The sequence below is a fragment of the Cottoperca gobio genome, chromosome 8, assembly GCF_900634415.1.
Source record: "Cottoperca gobio chromosome 8, fCotGob3.1, whole genome shotgun sequence".
In the NCBI taxonomy this organism is placed as follows: Eukaryota; Metazoa; Chordata; class Actinopteri; order Perciformes; family Bovichtidae; genus Cottoperca; species Cottoperca gobio.
Genome location: NC_041362.1, coordinates 21,788,526 through 21,812,024, shown reverse-complemented (window position 1 = coordinate 21,812,024; position 23,499 = coordinate 21,788,526). Strand labels below are relative to the sequence as shown.

General features: G+C 42.2%; 1 protein-coding gene across 1 annotated transcript in view; it reads left to right on the top strand.

Moving 5' to 3' along the window:
• The first annotated feature begins 1,183 nt into the window (after nucleotides 1-1,183).
• Nucleotides 1,184-23,499, top strand: part of smg1 (SMG1 nonsense mediated mRNA decay associated PI3K related kinase) — a 39,992-nt gene continuing 17,676 nt past the window's right edge. The window contains exons 1-32 of the mRNA XM_029437195.1: nucleotides 1,184-1,260; nucleotides 4,078-4,229; nucleotides 5,282-5,434; nucleotides 6,016-6,152; nucleotides 6,641-6,699; nucleotides 7,265-7,478; nucleotides 7,585-7,710; nucleotides 7,792-7,864; nucleotides 8,025-8,122; nucleotides 8,428-8,601; nucleotides 9,273-9,494; nucleotides 9,769-9,870; nucleotides 10,923-11,207; nucleotides 11,673-11,803; nucleotides 12,153-12,311; nucleotides 12,865-12,983; nucleotides 13,089-13,176; nucleotides 13,284-13,385; nucleotides 14,827-14,967; nucleotides 15,449-15,675; nucleotides 16,668-16,867; nucleotides 17,056-17,217; nucleotides 17,423-17,577; nucleotides 17,730-17,863; nucleotides 18,207-18,518; nucleotides 18,659-18,800; nucleotides 20,024-20,174; nucleotides 20,438-20,558; nucleotides 21,911-22,156; nucleotides 22,295-22,446; nucleotides 22,692-22,827; nucleotides 23,304-23,448. Of these exons, the coding sequence (XP_029293055.1) occupies nucleotides 1,184-1,260; nucleotides 4,078-4,229; nucleotides 5,282-5,434; nucleotides 6,016-6,152; nucleotides 6,641-6,699; nucleotides 7,265-7,478; nucleotides 7,585-7,710; nucleotides 7,792-7,864; nucleotides 8,025-8,122; nucleotides 8,428-8,601; nucleotides 9,273-9,494; nucleotides 9,769-9,870; nucleotides 10,923-11,207; nucleotides 11,673-11,803; nucleotides 12,153-12,311; nucleotides 12,865-12,983; nucleotides 13,089-13,176; nucleotides 13,284-13,385; nucleotides 14,827-14,967; nucleotides 15,449-15,675; nucleotides 16,668-16,867; nucleotides 17,056-17,217; nucleotides 17,423-17,577; nucleotides 17,730-17,863; nucleotides 18,207-18,518; nucleotides 18,659-18,800; nucleotides 20,024-20,174; nucleotides 20,438-20,558; nucleotides 21,911-22,156; nucleotides 22,295-22,446; nucleotides 22,692-22,827; nucleotides 23,304-23,448 (4,895 nt within the window). The remainder of the gene's footprint in view (nucleotides 1,261-4,077; nucleotides 4,230-5,281; nucleotides 5,435-6,015; nucleotides 6,153-6,640; nucleotides 6,700-7,264; nucleotides 7,479-7,584; nucleotides 7,711-7,791; nucleotides 7,865-8,024; nucleotides 8,123-8,427; nucleotides 8,602-9,272; nucleotides 9,495-9,768; nucleotides 9,871-10,922; nucleotides 11,208-11,672; nucleotides 11,804-12,152; nucleotides 12,312-12,864; nucleotides 12,984-13,088; nucleotides 13,177-13,283; nucleotides 13,386-14,826; nucleotides 14,968-15,448; nucleotides 15,676-16,667; nucleotides 16,868-17,055; nucleotides 17,218-17,422; nucleotides 17,578-17,729; nucleotides 17,864-18,206; nucleotides 18,519-18,658; nucleotides 18,801-20,023; nucleotides 20,175-20,437; nucleotides 20,559-21,910; nucleotides 22,157-22,294; nucleotides 22,447-22,691; nucleotides 22,828-23,303; nucleotides 23,449-23,499) is intronic.

Sequence of the window (23,499 nt, the reverse complement as noted above, 5' to 3'; positions counted from 1 at the left end):
CGTCGCCAGCCAAAACGTGATGCCGTTATAAAGTTGAAGAGAATATGTTGCTCCCTCAAAATCAAAAAAGGTTAACAAAACACTACCGTATTAAGAACAGTAATAAAATCACTTATTTAATTAGTGAATACTATAATAATAGGGACCGTAAATGTGAGGACTATTTGCAGATTAATCCCAGGATCGATAAACAGAGCAGGTTTTGCAGAGGGGAGACTAAATCAACAGTGGCATGCAACACTATTGGATAGTGCAACAAAAGGAAGACATCTACACTGAATGAAGTAAGGGGACATATAGAAAATAAAAATAAATAATAAGCAGTCTGAGAACTGGACACAGCAACCTTAACTACACTTTTTTATTATGGGAAATGATCCAACAGGTAATTGTGTCCAGTATAATGAAAACGAGGCAGAACAGCATATCCTAGTAACATGCTGAAAATACAGAAGATAGACAAAAAATGATACATACAAATCATAAAAATACGGAATAAGGCTAGAAGAGGCCGGTGTAGAAAGTAGCCAACAGTAGAGCAGACAGTGTGGGGGGTTTGTATTGAAGAAGAACAATATAAAGTGGCAAAAGCACTGGGATCAAGAGATACAGGGATAACATTTACATTCAATGGAATGGATATGTGAGAAATAGGGGAAAGTGGAAAAGACGAGGTAATGACTAGATTAAGTATGGACACATTAATATAAACTGCAAACTTTAGGCAACATTATAGAGAAGCATCCAACCAGTCTTTGTGAACATTGTCAGGTACCAGAAACTGGAGCATGTGCTTGTTAGTTGAAGGAAATATACATCAGAGAGAAAGGGCATGATGGAAGAAATGAAAAGATTAGGGCTAACAGGCTTCTGGTGAAAGTAAACAAAGCGGAAGAGTTTATTTTAGCTTCTCTATGAGAATAGTGCTGATGGGGAAACGTTAAGAAAAAAACACTGGAGGCTGGAGGCGAACTAGCGTTAACTCCAGAAGATGGCAGTAATGCAACGTTAAGAATGCCAACTGCCGTAAAACCTTAACGAAGAAGAAACACTACCATAAGCTAGCCATAACGACGAGTTGCTAACCGATTTGTGAGACTTGACTAAACATAATAGAGAAAAGTATCCCTGAGGAACGACACGGTTACCGCGGCCAGCGGGTCATGCAGCTCTCTAAAAGGTAATGAGCCGTAAAGCCTCGGGGTCTCGGCTCAGCGGCGCCCACAAACTGCAGCCACACTGGAATGACTGGCAGCCCAGGTTGGTGCTCTACTCCGGAGGAAGCTAGTTAAAATACATCGGGGACTCTTTGGGCCTATGCTGTGTTGCTCTATTAAGTTGTGGTCATATAGGAGGGAAATATTGTATGTATCTTGACTATAACATTAGATGATCACACTTCTAAACTGCAATCTTGTCGCGCAATATACACTAACGTTAAGCCAAAATGCTGTTGATTGTTGAGCCCCGCGCTAACGTTAGCTCATTTTGTTTAGAGAGCATTGATTAGCTAAATGTAGCCAGCTTGCTGCTAACTCAGTTAACGTTAATTGACAGCAAGCGATACTAGACATGTTGGCAAAAACTCTAATGACGTCCCTTGTGCCGCCATGATAAATCAAGTGAGTGATTTTGAATTAACCACAAGGTGATACACATTCTTAATGAGCTGTATTAGTTTAGCTAGTTAGCATTACCACGATACTGTTCGCGCTGGCTAACGATAACCAGTTAGCCGGGGGAAGACGCCACTCTTATTCAACGTTATCAACTTCCTAAAGAACTTCCGGATATATATATATATATATATATATAAAATGAATTGCACATGTTACTCTAATGCACAACAGAAATTGTTCACGAGTCTTGTTAATTAATATCTTTTTTTCTCTTTAGATGTTTTGAGTGTGCAGTGCACACATTCCTAAACGCATCTCTGGTGTAACCAAAGTGTCATAAATGATCACAAATAACATTGGGGACACGGTCTCCATAGCTTATTTTTTTGCAAGGGCCTAAACCTTACAGGGCCACAGTTTAACACAATACAAAAATAAGTGCAGTTGGTTCATCAAATATCTTTCAGGCCTCATGTGGAGTCTGTGTTGACCTTTTTCATTTTGGCTCTCTACTTGGTGGAATCAGCTACTGTACCCCACATGCATTGAGTTTACTTTCAGTTCTTTGAACACTTAATTAGACACAATGGGTTGAGGTAATAGTGGGATCAATACACACAGGTCCCCCACACCGTCCAAACCTAGCAGGAATATTAAAACCAGAAATGTCAAACCAAAGAATTTGGTGACCTATTTACTAAGCAGCAACAACGTGTACATCAGTCAGGCTGCTCACATAGGAACATAATAGCAGTGGCATCAGTCCCATGATCCTACATTTTCTGCACCAGCAATTATGAAATATATTTTCATGGTACAGAAATCTTGAATGCATAAGAAGAAAAACGTCATATACATACACACATTATTTGATGTATAATTAAAGTAACACATGAATGCTAAAATTACAATACCACTTCCATGCAAATAGCTTATAATGCAGAGTAGGTAACTTTGTGTGGCCAGCATTCACTGTCGATATTTTCTTTTCAAGAGTTTAGTGACCCTATACATTAAGCAAAGTAACAGAGATATCTTTATAGATAACTGTTAGATGGAGTGTGTAGGCTATTTTTCAGAGGAACATTATTAACTTACATGGCTATACTTTGCCATATGGTGCCTTTTTTATAATTTGGTATAATTGGTCAACTTCCCCTGTCATACTGCACAGGGGTGTATCCAGTTCTAAATATAGACATGTGAACTCTGAACTGTTGAACCTTGTCCAAGGCTGTTTACAATTGACTAAATTTGAAAGTTAGAAAACAAAAATCTGCCATTTTATAGGTTTCCCTACATTCACTCTTCACCACCACACCAATCCATGTGCACAGCAATGCATTCATTTTGACATAGTTGAATTGTCTTAACTGCCAGTGTCTTGTTGAATGCAAGAGGTCCAACCAGGAAAGTTATTGCTGCTGTTGTACTACTTATTTTACAGCCAGCATCACACATATATTTATTTACAATCAGGCTCTTTCTTTTGTAGTTGTGTTTATCTTTCATCAGTTTTATTAACTTTACTTAACAACTGAGGATGGGGCGTCTGCTGCGTTCAGTTTGAGTTCACAATTAAAACGTTGCAAGCATCATGAGTGATCAGACAGGTTTTGAACAACCACATCTGAAACAGTCAACACAGAAGTAAATGAGGAGTAATGTGCAAGCACATTGTGTAGGTAGTTGTAGGGCCTTATGGAAAACAATTAAGTTTGAATTCTCTGAGATTCTGTTTAATTTCTTCCCAAATGCGATTCAAGCACATTTTTTTAATCAGAAAGAGTGGTAATGTAATGGTCGGGGAAACACTGCTTTATATAAATTGCATCCACATTTTGGTCGCACTGCAGACTTCATACACCATCACCCAGAGACTTTGTGGAGTGGCACTAACAAACAAGCCAGCCGACCAGTTCAATACTGTACTGCACTGTAAAGACTTCCAGACCGCTATGATTGGGTGAAGAACATAACTCTGTCTTCATTTTAAAAGCTGTGTTCTGATCAACAATGTGTGTTCCTGGTGGTCGTGTTGCAGCTGAAAGAGTGTTTTCCACTGCTGTAGAGAACATGTTAGTAAGAGCATTTCAGAGCGCTCTGACTCCTAGATAAAGCGACACCTCCTGCGAGTGGTGCAGCTCAGTAAAGTGGACTTTCAGTTGATTTGTCACATTCAGGCAGAAGACTGTAACAGGAAGTTTAAAAGCTGCATAATCCACCACTACGTGTTTCTTTGCTTTATTGCTTGGACTAACTATTGAATTGATTTCTGAATTAAATCATAAAGAATAAAAAATCAACAGTGAATTGTGAGATTCTCAGATTCCTACCCCCTTTCAGTTGTGGAGTAAATCCTTATTATAATCGATGAGCTGATGATCCGACGTGAAACCATGCAGTTACTTCAGTTATAGGATTTGTGTTTTTCATGTGTGTCTATCCATGCATTCAGAGTTGACAGTGTGTCATCGAGCCAGGACGGAGTGAAGTCCAGAGAGCTTGGTTCAGCAGTGTTGTATGACGTGTTGCCCTCTAGCTGCCCTGACCAGCCAGCAGTGCCCAGCGATACCTATGCTCCTCCTGCAGATACACACCAGGATGAGGGTGAGGCCCTCAAACTGAATTCCTTCCTAAGCATGTTATGTTTTCTCTGATTTCAGGATCATAAGTCTCATTACAGTGTGTCTGCACTGTACACATATTAACGTAGCTTATTGCTACTAAAGGATCTACTAACGGCTCTATGTTGCGGTCCATGCTACACAGCGCAGGTCAGTCAGTGTCCCTTGACCTGGTCACCACGCGTCCTACTGTCGTTGCTCCTTAATCCTCTTTTTTTATAAATGTGCAGGGAGTGAGAACTCTAGCAGAATGTCAGGGTGTAGTTGCCCTTTAAACAAACTTTGCTTTTATTTTCTTCAAAGAAAGGCCTTAGAGGGAATTACACATGGTCATTTTAACCCTGTACTGTTGCCCTTAAATCACTTTAAGAACAGCAAATGGAAATGTCGATTAGAGCTAAGGTTGGGCAGAAATCAGAGCTCTAATGTAGCTTATTTACATCTGCTTGACCTTCTTACCTCTCACAGTGAATCCACTAATAAATTGTCATCAATTTCATTTTTTATTAACACAATTGTGCAGCTCATCTGGTGTGTGTAGCGTGCTTTGGTTATCCATTCTTAAAATCAAAAATATTTATGTGATGAGATTACCATTGTGGTTGCACTGCAAAAACAAATGTATGGACTGATCTGACATGCGAGATACTCAATTTGTCTCATTCAGTGTTTCCTGTTTTATTAAACTAAGAAATAATAATTGAGTGATAGCCAATGTGCTGCTGCAGCCTTTAGGTGCATCGGGTGGTATGTGATTCAGATTTGAGCTGTTAGAAGTGTAACAGAAATGTTAGTATGATTGTGGTCATGACTTTTGTTTATAGACACTTAAAAGCGAAGAACTTGACTTGAATATCCATCACTAGATGCAGAGGTTGAACATGTTAAAAACAAAACTTTTCATGTAGTTTGTAACTTTTATTGAACATTTCAAGCTTCCCTGTAACAAAAGTTTCTCCTGTTTACTTTGTTGTGTCTTATGTCTGTCTTGGCTTTTTATCTAATACATTGGTTTGATCCCTGGTTTCCTTTTAGATGGATATGAAGCTGGTCAGGGTATCTGTGATACTACATTTGGTTGGAAGTCGGTGGGGCAAGAGTTGAGGCCCAATGACGTGACAACAGATTTGACTCCTTTTCAGCATGGAAACCGTGCTTTAGCTTCAAAGGACATGAGGAAATCGCAGGGTAAGCTCTTTTAAATATATATATATATATATATATATATATATTATTTATTTATATTAAATATATATATTATTTATTTATATTAAATATATATATTATTTATATTAAATATATATATTATTTATATATATATATATTTATGTGTGTGTGTGTGTGTGTGTGTGTATGTATGTATGAATGAATGAATGTACTCCTACATCCAGGCTGTTCTACATTCATTTGTTAGTCGTTTTGACCGTTTCGGCTGCATTCCTCTATCAATGTAACAAACCAATGTATGCCAGTCTGACATAATGAACGGTAAATACAAGCTGACACCTAGGGAGTGCAGACACAAGAAGTTACTTTTTTTTTTTTAATAAATCCAAGTTTGGATTCAAAGCCACACTACTATCTATTCAGAAAGGAGCTCTGACAACTGCAGTTCATTTGTGGTTGATCTTTTTAGTTCATAGCTAAGCCTATTCCCTGATGTCAAGGAGTGTGATGATTAGCCTTTTGAACCTGCACATGGCAGCATGCGATGGAACAGAGAATTAGTGGAGGGAGAGTGTTACTCACATGCTGTGCTACTGTTGCAGACAGAGGGATGCCTCACTCGGAGGAGTCTCGGCTGGCCAACCTCCTGCGCCGGGTCTCCAGGGAGGATGATCGCGACCGCAGGCTGGCCACCCTCAAGCAGCTGAAGGAATTCATCAGCCACAGCGAAAGCAAAGTGGTCAGTCCCACTTCATTATAGAAATAAGACCAAGTGAAAACTGTTATCCACTATTCTCCCAAGCTCTTCATTTTCAATATTTGCAAGTGTTCAGGAGTGTCAGTCAACAGTGAGCAGCTGCCTCAGACTGGCCATCACAATACACTTCACTTTATATTATATTTATCTACGTTGTCTGCAGTAAAACATCACTCATTGGTTACATGCCATTGCCAATATATAAATGTATAGTTTTGCGTGAGCACTCTTTTACCTAAATCTCTACAATGGTGTGGGCAAGTGCAAAGTTGGTTGAAGAATCAGGATAAAAATATAATGGAATTTTCCTTTTTTAAATGATCATTGTCCTGCAATGTTCACTCAGTATGGATGTGGACACACCAAATCTTAATCGGCTGTAAGTCAAGCTCCATAGTTTAGTTTAATTTGATGTGACATGTGTTGAAACAAATCAAAGTGCTGACACAAGTCTGTTTTCTCCTGCATAGACCCTGGTCAAACAGCTGGACACCATCCTCAGCACCTTGAATGACATTTTGAATGAGAGGTACGAGAAACACGTTCTGAACGCACAGGAAGAAGAAGGAGTTGTTGTTGGAAAACATGTCAGGGAGTCTTACAAAACAATCTTCACATGGAAGAATCTGCTTGTCACAACTGGGGCCGGGCCAGAGTGGGCAGCAGAGTGAACATTTCAAACCTGTTAGGAAACACGTACATGCTTTTACAAAGATCATTTTGTGGTATTGATAATAATGTTGAGGTTTTGCTCAATGAAGAAGCTGCATTACAAATGAATTTAGTGGAAGTTCTGTCCTGTTGATTACTTTTCGAGTTTTGCTTCATAGCAGTGTGTAGTACTTAAATTAAGCATAACCATCTCAATGTAATTACTATTAAATATCAACAACCTAATGTAGTTATTCCAGTGAGTGAAAGCGGTAAATGCTCAGCTGTGACTAAATGTTCTGCACACCAGGCTCAATAAGTGCAGCTCTGCCTCAGAGGCACAACATGACTCCTGTAACTGCAACAATGATGACTCTGCTAGTAGCATATGCCATGCGGCCTCTAACCTGCAGTCTCCTCCCCGGTGTTGTTGACGTGTGCAGCAGTAAGCTGCTGTGGGAGTTGCGTCAGGACGCGGCAGCCTGTCTGGGTCTCCTCTGCACAGTGCTGAGCTACGAGGCTGAGCGGGTCTTCAAGTGGCTCTTTCTCAAGTTCACTTCCAACAGTCGTGATGAGGTGAAGCTGTTGTACCTTGTGGCAGCGCAGCGCGCTCTGGAGGCTGCTGGAGAGAGGAAGGCCTTCTCTCACGTCATGCAGGTAACCACACACGGAGGCAGCTTTATGAAGACGGAGCATGTAGATTGTGGTACTACGGTAGTTTACTACAAAGCGTATTCTGGACTGAGCTCTTGGTGTGTTTCAGCTGGTGATGAGCAACATGCAGTCCATCCTGGAGAACGTGGACACGCCGGAGCTGCTTTGTCACAGTGTGAAGTGTATTCTTCAGGTGGCTCGCTGCTACCCGCATGTCTTCAGCACCAACTTCAGGGTGAGTGTTTCACCAGTGATTTAGTGTTGAATATGTTTGAGGCACACAGGGTCAACTAAGGTATGTGCTGTTTTCCCACAGGACACAGTGGACATCTTGGTGGGGTGGCACATTGACCACACGCAGAAGCAGGCACTCACCCAGCAAGTTTCAGGTCAGTTGGGTATATGTTCTCTTGTTTTACACTAACAAATAGTGACTGTGTGTTAGGTCGTAAGTGCTGCCAGAGCACGGGTGACCGACACAGCCGTACAAGCATTAGGGCAGTCCACTGCTTTGCTATATGCCACCTTGTTCTCCCTGTGTGTGTTTAGGCTGGCTACAGAGTCTGGAGCAGTTCTGGGTGGCAGACCTGACCTTCTCCACCACCCTGCTGGGACAGTTCTTGGAGGATATGGAGGCATATGCAGAGGTGAAGTTAAAGAATTCCACATACAGCGTCTCTACAGTCGTGCTTTAATGCCAGTTAGGCTCATCTAGTGTTGCAGAAATTTTTACAGGTGTTTGGAAATGTTTATTATATCACAGGCTAGGGCAACAAATTGAATAATTGGGTATATTAATGATCAATTAAACATCAATGTTTTCTATACTATTGAATTGAGAAGAAGCAAGGAAATATGTGTTGTTCTTGCTGCTGTAAATACTGTAATACAAAGATATTCTGATGCCTCATACAACTGATGAGGGTTTTGACTGAGTCTGCGCTGTGTTCAGGATCTGAACCATGTGATGTCAGGCGAGGCGCTGGACGAAGACATCCCCCCTCCCTCAGTGTCACTGCCCAAGCTGGCAGCTCTGCTGAGGGTTTTCAGTACGGTGGTCCGCAGCATCGGAGAGAGATTCAGCCCCTTCAGAGGACCGCCCATCACTGAGGTCTACGTCAACGATGTAAGAGCCACATCTTATTCTAAAAGTTGCTCTAAAAAGTAGATCCAGTCAGTCAAGCAGTATGAAACTATGTTATTGTGGAGGTATGGAGGGAAGACATGGTTATTCATATCTTCATACAATACTCACATTTATTTAAGCTGAACGAGAGATCCCTTTAGTGGGACTACAATACAAGTTACATTATCCTAATAGAATATTGTCTGATGAGCCACTCGAAACCCAAATGGTGAAGGCATTCTAAACATTGGTGTTGTATTAGAAAATAAACTTTAAAATAAATATATATGCATTTTCCTAATATTTGTGCATTTGTAAGCTTTAATATGAAGTATTGGTGAATGTTCACTCCCAAGCAATAGCTTTCCTATTGGTTAACAGAGCTAATATAAATATAGTGTGGCTTCCAAAACCTACAGAAGTTAATTAACTTTTAAGTTTAGCAAGGACACATTTGTTTATTTCTAACATTTGCTGCAGCAAATTGATCACATGTGAAAACGCTGATTACACGAGATAAATAAATAATTAAATGAATTAAATTTACGTCACTGATACTTTGATGTTGGAAACATGTCGTAATACAGTTAAGTACTCTTATCGGTGACTGTAAATGCCAAACTGGAGCTTTTATGGTATCAGAATAATAATTTTTCTCTGTATCTCCTCAGGTTCTGAACCGGGTTCTGTCCTGTGTGTCGACCGCGAAGCAGGTTCAGTTCTCTGAGCCTGTTCTCACCGCAGGGAATGAGTGTGTGGGTGTGTTGCTGACCAGTGTGGAGCCCTGTGGTCTGCTTATGGACGCTGTCCTAGCCTACGGACTGGACCAGCTGGACTGCTGTCGGACTTGCGGCCCTGACTACAATCTGGCAGTGCTCAACCTCGTCACTCTGGTAACGCTGCTACTACAGTTTGATTACACCTGCAGTTTGTTTCACTTTGATCTAAACCACATTGTTCATCTTGGCAGTGCAGCAGCCCAAACTAATCTGCTGACACTTTGGTTCCACACTCTAAGCAAGGTGGACCAAGTTATTATACAGCTGTAGAAGTTTGTTCTTGTTTACTATTGTGGATTAAGTATTATTTGCCTTCTACCAAACTGGGGCAGTTTTCTGTTTCTGTAACATTTTCTTGATGTCATTTTGCCTCTGTGTTTGCTTTCAGATTATAGACCAGATCAACATAAAGCTGCCTGCGTCCTTCGTTGAGAAATTGTTGGCACCTGACTCCCATCTGCTGAAGCTGCGCTTCCATCGTGAGAAAGAGGTGTGCAAGTGTGTTGTGCTTTGTCAAAAAACTTTGTGAGAGTATGACAAGGTGAGCTATAGGTTCATTTGTTACCATGTAAGGTTTGGTTCATGTTTTCTATATAGCTAATGCACCATGTCGCCAAAATATTTTGTGTACACAAACATTCCAGCCATACATCATAGGGGAAGAACCATAGCACAGCATACATCTACTGATATTACGAGCTCCAGTCTTCTGGAAGGCTTCAGGGACTTGCTCCCATTCAACCAGGAGAACATAGCGCGGACAGTGTGGCGGGGGGGGGGGGGGTTACAGCGCCGGCTGCTGGTGGAGAGGTGGGAGAGTCTCAGCTGCAGATCAGACAATATAAGCCTGGTGGTAACCTGGTTCTGCCTCTTGCAGCAGGCTGGGTCCAAGGAGAGACGTCTTCTTTTTTTTCTTTTTTGTGTGCATCAGGTTTAATTGTTCATACAACCTGCGTCCAGGTCTCCTCCACCAGCAGCCACTGAGGTTGGCCTATAATGCCCCGCCTTATACCTCAAAGGTGATGGGTTCTTTGCTCTGTGCTGGCCAGTAAAAACTATATATATATATATATATATATATATATATATATATATATATATATATATATATATATATATATATATATATATATATATATATATATATATATATATATATATATATATATATATATATATATATATATATATATATATATATATATATATATATATATATATATATATATATATATATATATATATATATATATATATATATATATATAAATGAATGAATGAATGAATGAATGAATGTACTCCTACATCCAGGCTGTTCTACATTCATTTGTTAGTCGTTTATATATATATATATATATACAACCAATAAATATGAGTGCAAGTGTACCGGATGGATGCATTTGACTTTAAAATGTACAAAATTTAGAGTGAAAATTACCATTTGTTTTTATATATTACAGGGAAAACAAAATGATACAATGTCAGTTTTTTCCAATATCGTACAACTCTTAAAGGAAGTGTGTGTTTGTGTGTGTGTCACAGGTGATGTCAGCAGTTCATAGTGTGTACAAGGCACTGCTAAGCCTGAAGAACATTCCAACACTGGAGGCAGCTTATAAAATGGTCCTGGGTGAGATGGCATGTGCCCTGTCCAGCCTGTCGGTGACCATGGAAGCCAGTGGGAGTGCCCCGGCCCTCGGTGGCCCCAGCATCCAGCACCCTGCTTTTGCCTCTCTCACCCTTCCCCTGGAGAAGGCGCAGTTCATCCTCATCTTCAACCTCAGCACCCTAACCACCATCGGCAACACCAAGAACTCCCTCATTGGGGTGGGTCACTGTCTCTCTATGCTGATGATCACTAAATAGCACTTATACTTGATGGGGTCATCGTACATTATCCATCACATTCTCAAAAAGCTTCTCTGTGCATTCCTCTGTAGCACACCGCTCTCAAGCCATATCTTCATATCTGTACTCTACCGCCCCTGGCAACCAATCATGAATGACAACCTGTGCCCGTGACACTGGTCGCACAGGAGATGTGCGTATGACGCAGGTCTACTAAAGCCACGCTGGACCTGATCATATTGTCACTCTGCAGAATAGAGTCTCTGCTAACAGTTTCCATGCTTCACTGAAGTCAATCAAAGCATTTCCAGATGAAAGTGAAATTGACCTTTCACCTTCACACATTGTCGTGTCATTGTCCTGGTCAAGAGCAGCATCAGAAGATGAAGAACAGTTTCATGTGGCCATGCGTGTTCATGTTGAAATGTGTTTCATATGTTTTAGATGTGGGCGTTGTCTCCTACGGTCTTCACTCTGCTCAGTCACAATCTGATGCTGGTCCACTCGGAGTTAGCCGTCTACTACCCTGCCATCCAGTATGCTGTGCTCTACACCCTGTACTCTCACTGCACCAGGTAATACACACACCTGCAACTTTGCTGTCCATTGCAGCTTCATGTGTAGAAACCCATGCTCGTAGTGGTGTTTAATACAATCCATGCTGGCGGCCAGTGAGTCAGCACTTTATCATAATGAGTTGATTAATAAGGAGCCGTGTAATCTGTGATCTGTTGCAATCTGTTTGAGGATAGCGAGGCTATTTGTGGTGGCTTCAGAAATGTGTTCCTCTTGCATGTTTTTATATGTATTCCCTGAGGACGCTTTGTCAAGATAAATGCACTGAATACCAGCAACATGTTGAAGCTGCTGGTACTGCTCTGTGGTTGCTTTTCCTAATCGTGTCTCTTCTGTTTGTTTCTTTAGGCATGATCATTTCATCTCATCCAGCCTGTCATCTTCTCCCTCTCTGTTCGATGGCGCCGTCATCAGCACCGTGACCACAGCAACAAAGAAACATTTCAGCACGCTGCTCAATCTTCTGGGAGGTCTGCTGGCGAAGGAGCACCTCTACCCCGAGGCCAGGTTCTTCATCACACCAATTTACACCACGTCTAAAACTTGACCACATCTCAACAATGGACTTTCAGGACATGTCTTTTAACAGTTAAATAATCTCTACTTGCATAGTTTTATCAATGCACAACAGCTGAATGCTGCTGGGCTTTCCAACAATAATGTCAGCACATGCACACATGGTAGAGCAGCACGACTCGTGATAAAATGAGAATCACAATGCTCAGGAAAAGTGTTTTAGGTGCCATTTGCTCTATTGCATTTCTTGTCTGTAAAAGTGTCCAACCAAGAAACAAAACAAGCCTATGAACTTATATTAAACATTTAATACGACACGGTCAACGGCATACATTCACTTCGGTTCACATGTCTTTAGCACATTTTAGATGTATTAATTTGAGCCAATACACATAGTTAGCTAGTCAACAAGTTCACGAGAAGCCACTGATGTTTGTGTGTCGGATAGCTATGCTATAACATTGGCAGAAGTTAAAACTACATTTCAGCAAGACCCAAACATTACTGGACACAAAGCTATAATAGCTTTGTGTTGCTTTGTCAGGAGGCTGCTGCTGACCTGGGCTCAGGAAATCTCTGTGCTGATGAAGAAGTCGGACACCTACAGCCCGCTCTTCTCCCTGCCCTCCTTCAACAAGTTCTGCAGGGGCCTGCTGGCTAACGGTGAGCCCAATATGTTTTCACCTTGTGATTTCCACAGGCCGGCAGGCTGTGTAATAGTCATTTGATGTTGTGCAATGTGTTTCCCTACTTGTTTTCTCTGCGTAGGTCTTAATGAAGATCAAAGTATCTGCCTTCAGACCTGCCACAGTTTACAGGTCCTCTCTTCATCTCTGTCCACCGAGCTGCTGCAGAGGTGACATCATGCTTAAACTCAAGTTAAAATTGCTTTCAGGCAGGGTTTAATTTGAATTAGATTTCTAAAGTCGGCACGTTTTCTCACTGCTCTGAACTTTGCATCAGGTGTGTGGATGTGTCCAGAGTCCAGTTGGTCCACTCAGCAGTGCGGGTGAGGCAGGCCTATGGCAAGCTGCTCAGGACAATCCCGCTCGATGTAGCTTTAAGGTAAGACTTATGTCTCCACATACCAAGTCTGTTTGACATCTTGTATAAATGATATGCTATGTAATAATCTAATCAAATAAATAGAAAGTTCAAACTGAAGGAAGGCATGTTCTGAGGAAAGTCTAATCTCTCTGAATATTAATATTATCACAATGGTTTAACCTCTTACCGTGTCCAGCAGGAGTTTTATTTTGCCATGTGTTGTGTACAGTCCACCATGCTGGATCTCATCTATTTAGATTTTGAGATCACAATCACAACAGCAGGTACAATCAGCGCCTCAAAATAGCAATTAAACAAAATAATCCAAATCATAACTTTGAGCCAACTCACCTACGAATCCTCATAATAATCCTGTAATCAGTAATAATCCAAAAAACGCTCCTGTATCATTGCCAAAGGTCCAAAAGATCGTTTCCGCTAAAAAGATATTGATCGCCAACATCATCACGTCCATAAAAGCCCATAAACAGCTGTTGCAATCTTTGAAATCAGCTGATCGATGTGTGAGATATTTAGTTTGTACTCTGTAAAAACGTTACTCCCGCTGCGCCTGCTTCCCAAATCTAGAGCGGACTCTAAGCGTTCCATTGACACCTCATTTGAGCCAATCGGAGCTTCCATGCGTTATCTACAGCCATCAATAGCCAATCAGTGTCATCTTAATAAGGAAGTGCCAGCCCCTCTTCTTTTGTTTACAGACTGAGCCAATAGCAACCGATTGTCCCGATGACTGGCGTATCGTGTAGCCAATGAAACGCTGAGAAATTTGATGAGCTACTTCATTGGTTTATTTTTTACAAATGTTTTTTATTTTTTTCAAAATTGTATTTATTATATTGAAGTTCATAAAAAAACTTATACTTCACTTACTCTGTGTCATTACTACTGACAGGGAATATGGGTATATAATAGTTATTTGTCAGCAAAACAAATAATATTTTATTAATATATATTATAATATCTCCAAATTGGTTTTGTGTTACTCTTAGAAAAACCTGTCTAATATGTTGTGTTTTAGTTCTGAAATTTGAACTTGCGCTTGATAACACTTGATGCTATGTTCCTAATGTGGTTTCCAGCTCTTACCTACCACCTATACCCATCTCCAGGCATCTTTTTCAACAACAACATTCAGTTTATTTTCTTCAAATTTAGTATATTCAGACCACTATTACTCAGTGCCAGAAGCACTTGGAGTGATTCTTCACTGTTTTGCAAGGACAATAAGAGAGTTATCTTTTGAATGAGACCAAAATCATGCAGCTGGTGCAAATGGTTGAAGAGCAGCTTTCAATTTACTTTGGGTATGACGTTTGCAGGTATTTTCGGGTAAATTCCCCCACCCTGTAAGAGGTTAACACATTACAGATGTCATTGAATTTGTCCACACAGTTTGGTGTATGCCTGTTTAATCGTGTGTTTGTGTGTGTGTCCACAGTAACCACAGCCACCCTGAGATGAGGGAGATCTCACTGGCCATCCGCCACAACATGAGCCGAGCACCAAGCAGCACCTTCCACCCCCAGGATTTCAGCGACCTCATCAGCTTCATCCTGTATGGAGTCCTGCACCGTGGAGGGTACGTGACAGTGACGGAGCATCAACTGCAGACATTTCAGACAACCTGTGTTACCGGAGCGTTTCTCTTACTGTCCCAGGGCCTTTGTATAGCAGCCTGCCAAATGATACTCAGAAAAATAAGAGTGGGGTCCTTCCATTGTCCAATGTGTAATATTAATTGTTAGAAGATTAAAACATAAGTATGTTTTCTCTCTTTCCACATTGATGTGGAAAGAGAGAAAACATATGTGATGTTGTGGAAGTGATGTTTTTAAGTACAACATAATAGTTTTTTCCCCAAAACGAGAAATGTGTAACTATGGCAGGATGTAGTTTTTTTTACTACTTCTCTACTTATTTTGTTAATGCTGATTTATATTTCTGTTTCTGAATGCCTCAGTCATGGATTCCAGCAGGTTCCTCTGCAGATAAATGATGTGACGTGCGTGTACTATAGCAGTATGTCATTAATGCTGAGCTTCACATTCCTGTATCCACAGCAAGGATCCGTGGCTTGAGCGTCTGTACTACAGCTGCCAGCGGCTGGAGAAGCGGGATGGCCGAGGAGGTGGAGACAGCAGCAGGACAGGTGTAGTGCCACGGGTGCTGTTGAAAACTGAGGCGGTGCTGTGGCAGTGGGCAGTGTGGGAGGCCGCACAGTTCACTGTACTTTCCAAATTACGAACACCGCTGGGCCGAGCTCAGGACACTTTCCAGACCATTGAAGGTAATCTATTTTTTTTTTTTTTTTTGCTACTATAACGTGGCAGAGTCCATTGCTCTGAGTACATCCAACAAGGCATGTGTTGTGGTCAATAGCCATTAGCCACTTTTTAATGAAAATAAAATCTGAAAAAAAAGTATATTTTGAATATTTTATATACCGTAATTTTCGGACTATAAACCGCACCTGACTATAAGCCGCAGACGCTAAATTGACTAATTTGTACATATATAAGCCGCACTGGGCTATAAGCCGCAGACGCTAAATTGACTGATGTGTATGTAGCCGGTCTGTAGCTGACACCACGATCGACTCTGCGTTGTGTTGTGTAGAACCAGGAAATAACGATGGAGAACTTCTGCCTGTTCAATCAGCATTTATTGTCTCTGACCGTTGGTGTTTTCCTTAATTTGTCCATAAATTACCGTTGAAACAGAAGAAACACATGGAAGTCATCATCATACGGTAACTCCACAGTCGGGGTTTTTGGACATGCACCCCTCTCTTCAGCGTATCCTTCTTTCCGTCTCCCGAAAAAGTGGCGCGAACCCCCAGAAAGTGCCGGTTTCAGGAGTATCCGGTTTCAGGAGTATCAACATAAAAGCATATTTAACAAAATAAGACTCCTCGAAATAAATATATATATTTCCATAATGAGGGTGTCTCACACACTGCCTCGCTCTCGTAATGTCCGTCTGTCTCTCGTACCACTCGCTACTTTTGCGCGCTCTTTCCCTGCATCCGGTGGACTGTAACCTGTAAAATCCATAGATTTAGGAATTCCCCTAGTGGCCGTTAGCTGTAAAAATCCATAGATAAGCCGCACTGTTATATAAGCCGCAGGGTCGCAAAATGGGGAAAAAGTCGCGGCTTATAGTCCGGAAATTACGGTAGTATAGAGAGACGAGATGCACCAAAGGTCCCCTGTTGGACATGAACCGGGGACGTTGTGGTTCACAGTGCACTGCAGCCTTCCATTCTGTGTCTGTGTGTAGGTATGATCCGCAGCCTGGCTGCCCACAGTCTGAACCCAGAGCAGGATGTTGGAGCGTGGGCTGGTGCTGGAGGTGACGGGGATGGTCACCATTCCAATCAGCTCCGCCTCGCTCTGCTGCTTCAGTATGTGGAGAACCTGGAGAAGCTCATGTACAACGCCTATGAGGGCTGCGCCAACGCTCTCACTGCCCCACCAAAGGTGTGCAATTTACTCTCCACAGTCCACTGCTGGTTCAAGAGTTTAAAATGAGACCATCCAGAAGGAGTGCTGAGACCAGGGAGCACAGTTTAAACAGCAGTTATCAATAAATGAGTTCATACCAGTAAGTTTAGTCATATTTATTGGCCGGTTTATAAATCTGATGAATCCCTCCTTCTGTGTCTCAGGGTATCAGGACGTTCTTCTACACCAACCGGCAGACATGCCAAGACTGGCTGACGAGGATCCGCCTGGCACTCATGAGAGTCGGTCTTCTGTCCGGCCAACCAGCAGTAACCATCCGCCACGGCTTCGACCTGCTTACAGAGATTAAAAACAGCAATACCCAGGTCAGTAGAAACACTCTATTATACTTTCAGGTGAGCAACACACACTTACATACCATCAAATGTTGTGTGCAGACATTTTGGTGTAGAGCAGAGGCTCCACAAAGGACACGGGCTTGAGCCTCTGAAGCCTCTGTGTGCACGTATAATATACAGGTATGTGGTATGAACTGGTTAGATGAACGGCATCTTTTGGTTTGTTTATCAGGGTCCGGAGATGGAGGTTCCTCTGACGTTGCTGGTGGAGGCTCTTTGTGAGCTGCGTTGTCCTGAGGCCATCCAGGGCCTGGCAGCCTGGAGCCTCATCACCACCGGGCGGGGGCTGGGCTGGCTGTCGTCAGTCGCCCTGCAGGCTGAGGGACGGTGAGCAACACCGCCTTAACCATACATCCTCAGAGCTAAAAAAATATATGCTCAACTAAACCCTTCAGATCCTTGTCTTTGGTTCAGCTCTTTGGTTGTCCTCTACTTAATAGTAAGTGTGTGTGTGTGTGTGTGTGTGTGTGTTTGTTTAGGTTTGAGAAGGCAGCTCTGGAGTATCAAGATCAGCTGTCTGCGGTTACAGGGATGGACTGCAGCATCAAAAGCTCTGAATGCTGTCTGCTCAAGCTCTCCAGCAACACTAGCAGCCCCAAACACACCAGCAACGGTAACCAGCAAATATCCACATTAAATGCAGTTTAACTACCATGTAATAACGTTTGCACTTCAGTCATTGTGTCTAAATTGAAATGAATGACCCAAAAATTAGAATTGGAGATCAACTCGTAGATAACAGGCTTGTGTTGGTGTAAAATGTATCTGTGGAGAACATCTGCGTCATTAGTTGGTTGATGGTTGACATGGCAAAAGAATGTTCTTTAATTAGTTTTTATTTAGAATGTGCTTTGGTGTCGTGCTGTTAAATACGACTGTGGATGCTGTAATGCTGCAGCATTGGAGATCATTGGACTGCTTCTCAAAGTGTTTTTGGGGGGGTTTCCTCTGTAAAGGGGACAGCAGGAAGACGGTGCTGCTAAAGTCCGGTGAGTGCTCTCCTGAGGTGATCAACTTCCTGGCCAACAAAGCGTGTCAGTGTTACGTGGCACTCTGCGATTGGGCCTCTGTTAAGGAGTGGCAGGCCACCGTCCACGCCCTCAAACAGAACTCCACCAACCCAGTCAGCATCAACCTGAGGACAGATTTCAACTACATCCAGGCTCTGAGCTGCTTTGAGGAGGGAGATCTGGCAGAGTGTGGAGCTCAGCTGGAGTTGTTGCCCGGAGAAGACTGCAGTTCGCTCTCCAGCAACAAGGACAAGCTTGGTGAGTGAGGGCATTATAGGACACAAATCTAACTAAATACAATCAATCAAATAAACTGGTACTCAGTGTAAGATTGTGCAATCAAATGTTCTAAAGTCAAACAAGTCAAACATTCCCATGTGTGTTTGTGTGTTTGTCAGATCTGAAGAGGCTTCTGCCTTCCATAAGTCCAGATCCAACTGAGCTGCAGAGAGCCATCGAGGTGCAGCTCCTTCGCAGCTCTGTAAGCGCCATGACGAAAGCCCTTCAACAGCAGGACCAGAGGACCACAGCCAATCCAGAGTGAGTATTCACATGGATACTTGCAAATGTGTATCTGATGTCCTGTCATAGTTCTTAAGGTGTAAAACAGAAACCAGTATCCGGTCCTGAAGGGCTCAGGATCCAGGTTACCCTCGGGGGTGTGGTTATGATTGAACACAACTAGTTTGTATGACGTCATTGACGTGCTGTCCTACCCCACCACGGTTTGTATTTATGTAAGTGTTTATCATTGTTCTGAATGGCCACACTCGAAGGCGGAGTGAAAGGTTGTCCGTCTATCGTCTCTCCTGGAAGGCAGTCGTAGTATTGCTCTTGGTTGTAAACATGAAAAGTGTCAGTTCTGCAACAAGTGGTCTAAAAACACTGTTCAGGTCTTACTGGTTCCTCTGGTTCAAAGTATGTTTAAAATGTCCATGCTCATTCCTAGGGCTGAGCATCGTTAAAAACAACCTCACAATGCGAGTATTAAAGTGATATTGATACCAAAACAGTAAACAGTAGTTTAATCGACATTAAACATTTGTGTGAAATTAAAGCATTCAGTTGTGTAAAATGCCTCCTCCCCATCCAAATTATTTTTACACAAATACATTTTGAAAGTGTTGAAATTATTAAAATATTTAATAAATAACTGTACAAAAGGGACCCTACGTAGGGTGAAGTTAGCTGGGAATCCATAACAGATTGTGTAGCACACAGACCTGCCTTCTAAATCATAAGCATATTTCCTTTCAATGAAATCCAAGTAATGAACAGCTGCGGCGTGTCCTCTTGAGGTGTCAAAGAAGGCCTTGCAAGCACGATGCAGCTGTCCATCTTCAAGTTTTCTCCATGCTTGATAAGTCATGTAACTCATATTCCCAGGAAAAACTGGGAATATGAGTTACATGCATTTTATGCATTTGTTTTTGATCAGGCGCCACAGCCGAGTAGTACAGCCATACTACTGAATGTTTTGCTGGCACCTTGGCCACTGAACTGCCAACTCTGTGAAATACACCACGACCGGCTGCGATTTATTTTCTTCTAGATCTGCGTACAAAAAGGATCAAAAGCTGGCATTGTTTGACTGGAGAAGTTTCTATGCTTCTTGATACTGGGTTATTTTTGACCTTCTAGGTACCGATACCCTCGATCCCCACTGAAACCAAGGAGATAGTTTTTGTAGTTATTTATGTGAGCTTTTCTTTTACTTTTAGTTCAGCTCCACTCTTAGTAAATCATGTGATGTGATGTTGCAGTACGTTGGTGCGTTGCCTGAAACAGACTGGACGGATCTGCTTGGGTCCTCTTCGCCTGTCCACTCTCACTCTGTCTGATGCCCTGCCCACCCTGCCCACCCTGCAGCTGCACTGCACCGCCACCCTGGAGAACACACTCACTGGACAAGAAGTATGTGCACCCACACTTTTGACTAAATGGAATATAAATTTACACAAGGAATATCTGAATTGTCTGCTTTTGTTTTCCTAAAGTGTTTACTAGTTTGGACACTAGAAAATGTAAAGTATGAAGAGATTAAAATAGAGCACAAATCAAACATCCACCGCGCTTTGCTAAAGATAATAACATTGTTGAATGACGGAGCTGCTGGCAAATAAATGTAGTGCGTTGCTTTCTCAGCAATTCCACCCTATGTGTTTGTGTCTTTGCAGGACTGTGTGATTCCTTTGTGCAGTGAGGCTTTGAGCTCCTGTAAGCAACAGGACGTCCAGCCTTTCCTTCAGGCCCTCAGACACACCCTGTTCCAGAGGCAACTGCTGCACAAACTCAAAGGTACTTACCAATGACTACATTAGGTGCATTAAGTATTGATGGCCTGTGTCTCGATTTTGATTCTAAATCTATTTGAAATTAGCTCATCAGACTCAAAAGTAGGATCAGCGATTCTACAAGTATTCTTTTCTCTCCATCCTTGCTTACTTGCGCGCTTCCCAAGCAAAAACAACAACAACAACACATCGCAGCCTGCCGAAGCCTGCCGAAGCCTGCAGCTAAAGGACATCACAGCGTAGCTTACCGGGTGCCTGCAGCTGCACTTTCCGAGTCAAGCAGTTGTGTAACAGTTATAAAACATACCGTCACAGACCGAAAAACTAATGTTCATGATCTGGTGGCTTTTTGAGAAACTAAAGTTTTTGTTATAATGTACCCCTCTGCCATCTAGTGGCTCTTCCTTTTGTGTTTAAAAGTTTGTTCCCTGGTGATATAAGTTATTGTTATTACATTAAAATAAATTATACAAAATTGACCACATGGCCTAAGTGGTACATTCCCAAAAAGATACGGTGGATGTATCGGATTGATTCCCTGTATCCTATCTTTTTAAATGTAAATGACAGTTTCCAGGGTATGAAACATATGATCTGTTGATCTTTACTAATCCAGACTCTTAACAATGGCACAGTGCTCAAAACAAGACATCCTGTGACCGCTAAAAACATATTTGTGGATTTAGTGATGGCGTCTGACCTGCTGAACTTAAATTAGCCAAGTTCTTTACAATATCTAGTTGTCAACATGTTTTAGTGTTTGTGTTGCTATGTACTGTGTTCTATTGCTGTGATGAATAAGTTCATTACAACATTACAGCGGTAGAATTCACAGAAACAAGCAAAGACCTTATTATATGTCTGCAACAGCCTCCGTGCACATACGCCAGTCATATTACATACTTTAGCTGTTTCATGTAACAGCAGCAACAAAATGTTGACATGAAAGGGTTTAGTAGTAGTAATAATAATATTAATAACAGTGTGTTATGTCAGTCGACACAACATTTATGGTCCTGGTAGTTCACTGGAGATTGGAATTTCAATAAATTCAAGGCAACACACTGAACACCAAGCCATGCAGTGAATATCTGCTATCAATTGAGCCACGCTTTCACAATACAAATAGTTTTCCACTGTACAGCATGTTGAGGTGAAATAAGGGCTTTATGCGGATGATATGTTGACAGTGCATGAGCAGCAGTAAGAACTTGTAGTGTGCAGTGTTCCCTCTGCAGTAACTTCACACAGCTCTCATATGGCTGAAAGCATCTGTAATTGGTCAAATAAGGCTGATCTCTAAAGTGAATTTATCCACATAAGGCTCTGAGATTCTGACTCTCCATTCTTGTTCAGGTTACTCTTCCTCCATAGACGGCCACCTCATGGAGCTTTGCCTGACTGCTGTCAAATTTGCCCGTAAAAAAGGCAACATTGCTCTGGCGTCTCGCCTGCTCAGCCAATGCAGTGACGGGACACAAGAAGAGGAGCAGCAGGACGAGCTGAGCCAGGCCTTCAAGCATCTCACCCTGGAGGGCACTCTGGGGGAGAAATGGGGACCAGAGCTGCAGATCGAAAAAGCCAAAGTTCTGAGAACTGCAGGTGACGAACAAGAGACATTCTAACGCTGCACACTACTATTTCAGGAATACATGTCAGGTGGCCGCAGTTTCTCGCCTGTATGTCTGCAGTGTGTTGATGTTGTCTTCAGTTTCCTCTAAGCTGTGTCTCTGTCCACAGGCCAGTCCATGGCAGCCATGGAGATGCTGAGCAAGGCTGCTCTGTCTTACTGCCATGTGGGGAAGAATGAAGGTGCCGCCTGCCGCTCACTGCTGACTCTCTGCAAGTGGCTGCTGGCTGACTGGAAGGACATGACGCCTCAGCTTAAACAGGCATGCTCAGCTATTAACACAGCACTACTTTTACTGTACTTTGTCTGAAATTCAATGTTTTGAAACGTAAGCCTGGGATTTACATTTTGTTACTGAGGTATTTATTGATACAAAGGCCTTTTTTCAGAATTGTGTTAAACATTAAAATTGCGCTGCTTATTGTGATGTAGTTACAATCTCTTCTCTACACCAAGTGTGCACTGGGTGGTTGTATTATTAATAAATTGAGTGATGTCTTGGTCCAGGTGGTAAAGAGGTCAGGAGCCGTAAACTCCTCCAATGCTGTGGGCAGCATGTCACCTCTGAGCCGGAATATTGCAGCTCTGCTGGAGCTTCCCCTCGAGGATCAGGGTATTCCCCACATCATCACTGAGACCTCAGGTAACATTCATAGCACATGCACATCTACCATAATAGGACACATTGATAGTGAAGTGCCCACACTCGACACGTGAAAGTCTGAGTATCTCTAGACCAGTGTTTCCCAAAGTAAAGGTTGCAGACTCGTTATTTATAAAGTCAAATAAATGACAATGATATGATGTGTGAATTCATTTTCCTAATTAAAATAGAAGTAAAAAGAGAATAATTGTTTGCTACGCTGGTCTGTTCAGCTCAGATGCTGTATGTGTTTTTGTAAGTTTGGTTCCAGGGATGACACAAACTTTCTGTTTTGGGTCTCAAGCTGAGAACATTTGGGAACCCTGAAATAGATGCATCAAGATGTGTCCATATAAACCCATCAACATCATCTTAACCACCAGTGTCTTGTACAATTGTTAAGACTTTAATCAAAAAGTATAGCAGCGTTGTTTGATTCTAGCTACGTTTTAATCTTGGCGGTCTTCCCTGTGCAGTGAGTGTGGGCGTTGGGGAGCCAGACTTTGTGTTGGGCCAACTCTACCAGCTGTCCACCAGCCTGGCTCCAGAGATGGCCAAGTCCTGGGCAGCCCTGGCCAGCTGGGCTTACCGCTGGGGCAGGAAAGTGGTGGATAATGCCAGGTTAGTGGACCCAGTGTACAGCGCATGCATGGTTACCTGCTTAGAGCTTCA